The sequence below is a fragment of the Parus major genome, chromosome 1A, assembly GCF_001522545.3.
Source record: "Parus major isolate Abel chromosome 1A, Parus_major1.1, whole genome shotgun sequence".
Taxonomy (NCBI): Eukaryota; Metazoa; Chordata; class Aves; order Passeriformes; family Paridae; genus Parus; species Parus major.
In genome coordinates, this window is record NC_031773.1 from 68,905,736 (window position 1) to 68,915,475 (window position 9,740).

General features: G+C 46.1%; 1 protein-coding gene across 1 annotated transcript in view; it reads right to left on the minus strand.

Annotated features, from left to right (window-relative positions):
• Positions 1 to 1,157: 1,157 nt before the first annotated feature.
• WNT5B (Wnt family member 5B) overlaps positions 1,158 to 9,740 on the minus strand; it is a 16,629-nt gene continuing 8,046 nt past the window's right edge. Inside the window, exon 4 of the mRNA XM_015629365.3 lies at positions 1,158 to 3,305. Coding sequence (XP_015484851.1) covers positions 2,847 to 3,305 — 459 coding nt within the window. The 3' untranslated portion in view covers positions 1,158 to 2,846. The remainder of the gene's footprint in view (positions 3,306 to 9,740) is intronic.

Here is a 9,740-nt window from a genome sequence, read left to right on the forward strand (position 1 = left end):
TATGCAGCAGATTATCAACAGAGCTCAGAATTGAATTTAGCTCCCAGCCCCACACCCCTTTCTATCACTTTGTGCATCAAACAAAGCACAACTTAAAATCTGTTGAACTTTTTAACTTCCATGGGAAAGAAGCAGTTCTGCTGCAGCTTTCTGTTTGACTTCCTTTAGATTTGCATCAAGCCAATCTGGCTGTGTTCTTATTTTATAATTATTACCACCCTATGGAGGTTCTTTTATGTGGGAGTGCCATTGAAATTAAGTTTGAAGCTAGAGTTTAGTGAGATCAAATTTTTGGATACAAAATTCCCAGAAAATTCTAAAATACTGAAACCTGGGACTTGTGGGAATAAAAAAGAGGGGAGGAAAGAAATCTAATGGTCACTTTTTTCCTATGGCTATATGCTCCCAGTCCAATAGGAACTGCTGGCTCCAACCAGGCTGCCAGAGGTCTGGAATGCCAGGACAAAAGGCCAAAAAACATCTTTTTTTTTCCATCCAGACAACATTTTAGGTGGAAAAAGAAGGACATATCCAGGGACACCCAGATGAATAGCAGCCCTAACAATGCCAACTTTTCCGCTCCCAGGGTTGTTTACACCCACAAAATGAAGTGTGGTGCCAAACCTCAAGGAGAGTTGTGTGGTCTTTATCAGAAAGGCCAGATGAAGTAATTCTGAACTATGAGACACATTAACAATGCCTGAGGGTGCCATTTACAAAGGGCTGACACCTTCAAGCACTGATGCAATAAGGATGGACAAGAACATGAGGTGAGGGTGGTGGGAGGGAAGGTCTTTTTCAGATTTATCCAAGGTAGAGCAAATTTTATTGCTGGGCTAGAAACAGAGTATCCCAGGAGTGAATAGCTCACTCATTTGATCCCATCTTGGGCTCAGTCCAGCTCCCACTGAAGTTTAATGGCAGTTGGATCAGGCTGCTACACTCACATTTTTTCCATGCATGGAAAACTATTTCCGTTACTTTGAATTACAATACCACTGGCTTTGGATTTTATATAATAAAGTGAATCTAGGCCACTGTTTATATTCCAAAAAAAACTGCATTCTGGGATGCCAGCAAATATATTGCCTGTTGGATTAAAAAAAATAAAATAAAAACTGGACACGTTGGTTTAAAAAAAACAACAGCTCCTAATTATCAAGCATAATTTCTCTTCCTTGTGCTTTTCTGGAGTCCTCAAATATTTGAAGTATGAAAGGTACATATAAATTCTTCTCTGGTGGTTGAAATGGTGGAATCTGTAAAACTGCAATGTTTTATAAGAAACAGAGGTTTAATATAAAAACAATCATCTTCATGACTGGCTCGTTGCTTATTGGCATATTTTGAGCATTTTAAAATTTACAAGGAAAAAAAAACCCCAACACCCCTGGAATGTCAGTGACAAAGCAGATGTATATTAGCAAACCCTTATATTTTGGGAACTGACTCCTCTTTATTGTTCTGACTGCAAATGAACTCTGCAGATGCTGAGAGGTACAGGAAACGTCTTGTGCTAGGAACAGCATTTGCTCCCTGCTTTATGAATTGGATTGTGCTAAAATCCCAATGTGGTAAGACTGATTAGCAGACTTTGGTAATGCCTTCTGCCCTGGTACAGTTTTATTACAGTCTTTTTATTACCAAGTTAAAACACAGAGACTTCCATGGTGAACACACAGCCACGTTCTGGGAGCAAACGTTCCTGTGGTTGGCTCCTGCCGGGGAAGAGCACGGCCCCTGCCCTCTGAAACACAGAGCAGCAAAATAAAAGAACCTCACCAAAAGAATAAACCAAAACACACAAGCAAGAGAAGGAAAGAAATGTCATTGAGGGGAGCTCAGTGTTGAAGAGAAATAGACAGCTGGGTTGGTGGTGAGGAGGATTTAATAGAGCTGAACAAGGTAACCACCTGCATCCACTTGAGAGAGGAGGAGAAGCTGCAGCAGGATGAGGAGTGCAGCCATGTGCATGTGTGTGTGTGTGTGTGCAGTGCTTCTTTCCACTGACAAAATACACTCTAAAAACATCCCTGGCACCGGCAGCTTTTCCTCTCTATTGAAAAATTAACTTTCAGCATGGGATTTGAAGGAAAAGGAAAACAAAAATCCCTTGCACACACAGCCACGTGGTTTGAGCTGGGCAGATTTCCCTCGGTGGCACAGAGGAGCCAGGTTCTGGCTTCATGGGCACTCCCAGGCTGTACACTGGTCAGCCACAGGTTGAACCTTCCTTCCTCACAACAGCAGGCTGTGAACTTTCCTCTACCCCACTGTGGTCTGGGGAGCATCCAGGAATGGTTTTACAAGGCTGTGGATTTTAAGCCGTACCCTCGTAGCCTTAGCTAACCTTCCCTCTAATGTGACAAAGCCCTTCAGAGGGACCAAGAATCAGTTCTGAATTTCCCAGTGCAGGATTTGAAATCTGAATAACTGGGACTCACCCATGGCTGCCTGTAATTTCCAATGTGCAGTAACTGTTGCAAAATGCCGAGATTTACTGATCAGAGAGAAGAAAGAACCCACTCCTTCTCACTGGTTTGCTTTGTGTAATGAAATAGCACCTCCTCAGCTTCTTCACCCTGTCTGAAACATCCCAGGGCAGATGCCAATGGGGTATTGCCCATCGCCCCAAGGGGAGCTCCACCCAAAGACAAATTCCCCAGCAGAACTGAAGGAATGTCAAATTAGCTGACCTGACCAGGTGGGGGGGGGGAAATTTCAAAACCAAAATGTCTCTTAAATAAGCTTCTTTTAATTATTATCACCATCTGTTTATTTATACAAATATAAAATATATTTATATAGATTTATATAATATAGATTTGTTGCTTTGGCGGCTCCTTTCATTTACAGACGTACTGGTCGACGATCTCTGTGCACTTTTTACACTTGACATAACAGCACCAGTGGAACTTGCAGTGGCAGCGCTCCACCTGCACGCTCTTGAACTGGTCGTAGCCCCGTCCGCAGCACATCAGCTCGCAGCCATCCATGCCCTCCGAGGTCTTGTTGCACAGCCTGCCCTGCGTGCCCAGCGAGCCCGTGGTCTCGTTGCGGAGGCAATAGTCCGGGCTGGGGTCCACGTAGACCAGGTCCTCCTGGGTGGGCATGTTGAAGCGGTTGTTGACCAGCTCCAGCTTGCCCTTGCGGCTGATCCTCATGGCCGCGGCGCTGTCGTACTTCTCCTTCAGCAGGTCGCCCACCTTGCGGAAGTCGGCCAGCTGCAGCCAGCAGGTCTTGAGGCTGCAGGAGCCCGACACGCCGTGGCACTTGCAGGCCACGTCTGCCAGCTTGTACACGGCCTGTGGGGGAAAGGAACGCCATCAGGAGGAGGAGCTGCGCTCGTTCCCGCTGCACTGGCAGCTGGCTTAATTACAGCGAATTCATCGCGCCTCCAGAACCGCTTTGATTATCCCGCAATTTCTGTTGTTTCGCCCTTCAGAGGAGACAAAGGTCTTCTCCTCCCCCTGTTGCGACTGCTGTGCTGCTGTTCCCTAAATATTTCTATTTCTGGTCACGCTGCCTGCAAACACGACTTCCTCACCCCACCTTCCTTCCCTCTGGCAGATTTCTCTCCTGGGCCAAGAGCAGGAGAAAAAAGAGAAGGAGCCCAGTTTGCGTGGACTCTGGAAATTCCCCAGCTCACAGCCCACCAGGGTGTGGCGTGTTTTTCCCGTTCAGTGCTGCAGAACACCTGGGAACCAGCCCATTTCCTACCGCCCGCACCAGGAACCTACGCTACCGTCGCAGGGATACATCTGCATCCTTTGGAAACAAGCCCATGGACCCACACCCTTCCCCTCCATCCCCCCCAGAGCAGCTCGTCTGGGGGTGTCCAGAGAGGGGCAGGCAGGGCTGGTGCTGGACAGACAGACACATTTCCCTGGAAGGCAGCTGGAGAGAGCCAGGAGCCCTCGCTGCCTTCCTGCGCCATCTCCTGCCCGGCTCCCTCCAGCAGCAGGGCACAACAGCCAGGATTTCCACAGCACACCCAAGCTTCCCGCCCTGGCTCTCCCCAGACACTTCCAGCTACATTTTCAGGAGCCTGCAGATGCATCGTACCCCCTGCAAATCCAGCATCAAAGTTAGCAAAGAGCCTTGAAAATTCAGAGTGCACAGCGCTCATCGGAGCGAGCGCAGGATGTGAAGGGAAGGGGTGTTTACTCTCCTCCTCCCCACTCTAGCTGGGAGGCGAGAGAAATACTGAGAAATCCAAAAAAAAAACAAGGAAAGGAAACTGAAATGCAGGTTGGGTTTGTTCTTCCCATTCATTTCAGAGCCAGGTACACAAGTGCAATGCCATGTGAGCTCCTGTCAGCTCTCGGGCGCTGACAGAGCTTGCAAAGATCCCCTCCCCATCAGAGCTACTCAGCAGCTTGATCCCCCAGCCCTTGGCTCCTCATCCTTTCACCATCAGGCTCACATCTGCTCTCCCAAGACCATCCTGCAGTGCTTTTGCCAGATCCCACATGCCAAGCAGAGATGTTTGGCATCAGCTGCAAAATTACCACCAGCTGTATCTGGTGGGGGAGAGGGAGGAACATGAGAACAAAACAGGGCGCTCTGAAAGAGATGGCCATGTGTCTTCCAGCCAGGTTTTCTGCTGGAAAAAAGCAGCCAAACACAGAGGTTTCTTTTTTGCCTCGCTCACTGACACAGAAGGAAGCTTCCCAGCTCCCTGCTTTCACGTGCCAAGGTGATTAAGGCAATTGAGCATACTGCAAGCAAAACCTTCTGCCTACAACAACGTTCTGGACCAGCAGGGAGAGGTCAGAGTTCTCCTACAGCAACTAGTTGCTCCTTGCCCAGCTAAATGTCTACTGCTTTTGACAGCTAGTGAAGATTCAATTTGGCTTAATGGCTAAATCACATGGAGGCCAATCCAGCTCCTGAGAAAGTCAATGGAGTGAGTCCTTGAAACAGAAAAGCTTTAGTTCTGCTCCTCAGAGCTCAATTTACCAAGGCAATCCCTCACGGTGCAATGTAACAGCTACAAGCTGGGAGTCTTGGATCAAACTACAACTGCAGAGGACCAACCACACCGTTACTTAAGGATTCCTGCTCTGCTGTGACCAGACAGGCTACAGCTGAATTTCCTGAGCACCAGACACTCACTATATCCTCACTGCACTGCCAGCCTGCTTGTTATAAGCCTGTGTTAGCACTTTTTCGTTATGGTTCTGTCAAATCCCAGGCCACTCATGCCTCCCTTGCCCTTGCATGTGTTTTTATAAAGTATTATGATTCTGCCTAATCCTGGGCTTTGTTCCTTTAGAAAAACACTGCAACCCAATCCCCCTCAGTTAATGTCAGGGGAATGAGTTCACTCTGACTTGGCTTGAGGCAACTGATGCTCAAAACATCTGGCCCACGTGGGCAGTAGCTGCTGTGGGGAAGGCGAGCGCTGCCAGTGATCACAGGTGAGCACACGGTGCCACTGAGCCCCCACAGCTCCCACCACCCGTGTCCTGTGGAGCCAGCCACAGCTTCAGCTGCTCAATGACTCTCCCACTCTCCCCCTCCACTGCCCAGATGAGGAGAAAGCAGAGGAAATTGGAGAATTCCTCCCCAGCCAGGCTGGGGTCAAGGTAAAGAATAACAGACCCCACATGCAGCTCTGAGGGCAGGGTGTGATGGATGGCCACGCCACCTCAACAGGTAGAAAATGCCTCTAATGGAAAAGCCCCCTCCATAAGCCCAAGGTCTCTTCCAATTCTTTTTGTGCAGGAATGGGAACAGGAGGAAAACAAGTGGGTCATTGCTATGTGGTCAATCAGGCAGACCCCCTTCCCCAGGCTCTTGTGGCAGTGGCTGGAGTGCCTGCTGAGTGAGGGCTGCCATGTGCTGACTGCGTAAACAGCCTGGAAGGACAGACTGCCACAGCCAGACAGAGCCACAGATAAGGAAGGGGGGCAGTAGGAGAGGCTAATGGAGACCAACTGGAAGAAAAGACAGATGGAAGGAAAGGACATGTTGAGATAACAGCCAAAGACAAACAAACAAGAGCAATAAAGCCAGAAGCCACCAGCCCAAGGACTGCGATGTGGAGTGAAGGGGTGATGGGGTCAGGACTGCCTGAAAGATAAAAGACCTCTGATTCCCTCCTGTCCGCCCCCAGCTCCTTCTGAGAACCACAGAGAGAAGGGACAATCCCCTCTCCTGCCACCAGAGCTCCTCAGGATTCAATAGCTTTCTCACTCATAGGAAACTGAGTGAAGGGACATGCCAAAAATCTGCCTGTAAATCAGAAGGCATCAGCTGAAACCCTGGCTGTGAAAGCAGGGCGAGGCTGCAGTGGGATGGCAGCTGGGTCTCCAGCAGTCCCTTCTTCCAGCATAAACTTGTGGGAATGAGGGGTTCCATATGCACCTTCCTGCTTACAAACCAGTATCTCAGAAGTTTAGGAATGCAGGACTAGACAGGACCTCCTGGGTTATTAAGCATGATCTCTTGCTATTGTGGGCACCTCTTCAAGTAACATTTTCCCTAAATGCATAGGATGCCCTTCTAAAAGCAATTAAGTTTTCAGCCACCATTATTCTGATTGCCATTCCAACAATAAATATATTTTTCTGATTTTCAGCCTATGTGTATTTACTTTATGCCCATTTGCTACTGCGCCAAATTGGCCTTTTGCTTACAAAGTACTTTTCCTTCCCTGTTATTTCTCCCACGAACACAGACATCAGTCATATCCTCTCTCCACTTTCACTTTACTAGGCTAAATATGGCAAGCTGCTCGAGCACACTTTCTTAAGAAAAGATTCCTATCCCTTGGGTCAGCCCTAACAAGCCTTTTCTAGTCTGAGGTCATTTTACTTGGGAATATGAGAACACACAATACTTTGGGGCCTCACGAGAGCCCAATACAATGGCATTAGTATTCCCCCATGCTGTATAAAAAGCCTTATGTCTGCTGTGTTACAGGATATTTACCACCTTCCAAGCCACATTGCATCTGCAGCCATTTGCAGCTGACTGCTGTGACCATTTCTTTCCTGCTCTTGTCCTGATGACTAAAGATGTGTCTCAAACGAGGCCTCAGTGTTGTTTCACTGAGTGTCACCAGCTGCTGCACAAAATTCACATCCTCCTCTCTGCAGTCATAATATCTGCCACCTTTGCATCAACAGCAAAGTTCATCAGCCCATTTCTAGTGCCTGTGTTGAGGCTGAGAAACAAAAATCCTAAGGGCAAGTCCTTGATGAGCTCTGCTAATTAAGCTCCATTAAAATCAAGCTCCATTCTTTCACACAACTTACTGACGTCTTTCCTCGAAGCTGTTTCTTGTCCATCTCACAGCTACTGCAACTTTCATTACATTTCCCAGTTTAACCAAGAACTTCCCAGGGGGGAAATACCTCAGATGTTTCACACAAGTTCACATCAATGAGGCCTACCAGACCTAGTCTGCTTTTAGAAAGTCAGTGATGTTCTAAAAGACTGAGGGATCAACCTTTGGAAAAAAAGTCTTCTCAAATTATTTCCTATTTTCCCCTGAGATATCCAATGCTCCCTACTCCAACTTGAAGCCCCAGGCAAAGCACTCACTTTTGGGTACCAAAACGTCTCTGCCTTTAGACTCAGCCCCATCCTCATCCTTTCTTCTCCGATTTGCAAAGTTTAAAAAACTTTTGCTGTTTATTTTATTAGCCTTTGCAAGGTCTGACTCAGCATGATTTTTCCTGTTCTCACCTCCTCTTTCCACTTCTTGACCTCTAAGACAGAGCTTTTTGTATTTATTTACTATCTTTTCCCTTCATTCTTGGTCTGTTCCTAACAGCTTCTCTGTGGCAGTTATTCATTCAGTGAGGTCTGGATATTCTTCCTACAACCTTTTTTCTCTTGTTGGCATGCAGAGTTGTAATGGCTTTAGCATCTTTGACTTGAAAAAGTTCCAGACCTCCTCCACATCCATTTCCTAGGCTGAGCTTATTAATCAGCTCCCTTAGTTTATCAGATTTGTTTTTTTGGTTGTTTGTATTTTTTTTTTTAAATCCACAATCTTAATTACACACTGGTTTATACTTTTATTTAATTTAATCTAATCTAAAATGATTTGTGCTCATTTAATCTGTTACTGCAGTTCACCTGGCACCTCAGACCAGGGGCCAGACTCTGTCTCTGGGCCCCTCAAGGCTGCTGGGATCTCATATTCACTCCTTGCTTTAGGCAGGGGATTTATTTGTAGAAATCCAAGTTCATGCTCCAGATATGTAGGATGTCCAAAGCAAGAAATGCAGAAAAGAATGTCACACTCCACCCCACACAGCCCCCATCTCTAAGCAAATGCAGAGACTCTGCCCATCCAAGCCAAAAAAAAACCCCAATCCCAAACCAAAACTCAGCTTTCAAGTCCAGTTTTTCACCTACTGCAAATTTACCCCAATTTGATTTTGTAAAGGAAGCATGAAGTACTTGCAATGCTTCAACCTGACACACTGATTTCACAACCAAAAAAAAATATTGAACAAATCACCTTTGGTGTCAAAATGAAGCTGAAATTACATGCAGCAAAGACAGACATCCAAAGGAAAGGGCAAGATAATTCAGTAACAATTAGAAGAAAGGGCAGAAAATCGATAAGGAAACTAAGGATATCAGCTAGGAATATGCAGAAGAGCAAGACTAAGTACACTTAATGGGCTTTTTTTTAACATGAATTAGAAATAAAATTAACCTTTGAAAAGCTTACTTCTAGGGAAGAATGATAAAAATTTAAAACACTCTGGGGAAAATCACCAATGTTCAGGTTAGGATTGCTGTTCTACTTTTGGAAAGAGGCAGGATTACACAGCTGCACTGCATATGAATGATGCTACACCTTCCAGGCTATTAATCACAGACACAGGAATTGTGTGAAAAGCAAAAGTGCATACACTGAATGCATACAAAAGGGATGTGGGAAAATTGGAAAGGGTACACGAAAGTGACAGGAAAATGATTTGATGGCTGATGAGAACCTCTGCAAGTGAGAGAGTCTTCAGTGCTCAATCTAGTTTGTCAAGAAAGAATGGTGAATAAATGACAGTAGATAAATACTTGTATGCCAAGGAAATTCTGATTACTAAGAGGGTTTTGGATTTAAGCTGTACAAGTCAGAAAAAGAAGTGACTGGAAGCCTGTGCCAGATAAATTCAAATGATCATTAGGCTCAGAGCTGAAAGAGTGATTAATGCTGGTATCATACTACAAAGGGAAGTGATGGATTCTCCATTCCTAGGGGTCCCCAGATCAAAACTGTGAATCTTCTCAGATAATGTTTGTCACCTAAATGTGAGCTATTTATTGTGCCCAGTACCAAGGTAACTGAGCAAGGCCTGAGTTTCAGAGATAGCCAGGCTCCTGGCCTTATATTCCCAAAAATCTAAATGATGGTGGCAGAAGACAGCTCTACATGCCAAAAGTTCTTCTTTTCACCTCCAGCCTGTCACTCTCACAGCTCTGGAAACTGATTTCGTAGACATAAACCTTAAAAATGGGCTGTAACAGCACCTAGTTTATTTTTATTTGGAAAGGGCTGAACTGTCTGCATATGTGTGTTGTACAGTATCTCAACAGACCCCAAAATTCACTGCTTTAGCTGGCAATGGAAGCCTGACCCTGGAATACTCTCAATATTGTCTGTAATATTCACAGAAAACACGTCTGTACGCTTTTCCTGGGGCATGGCTGGATTATCCCACACCAAACCCCCGGGAATGTGATCTCCAGCCACCCCCAGCCTTCAGACCCTC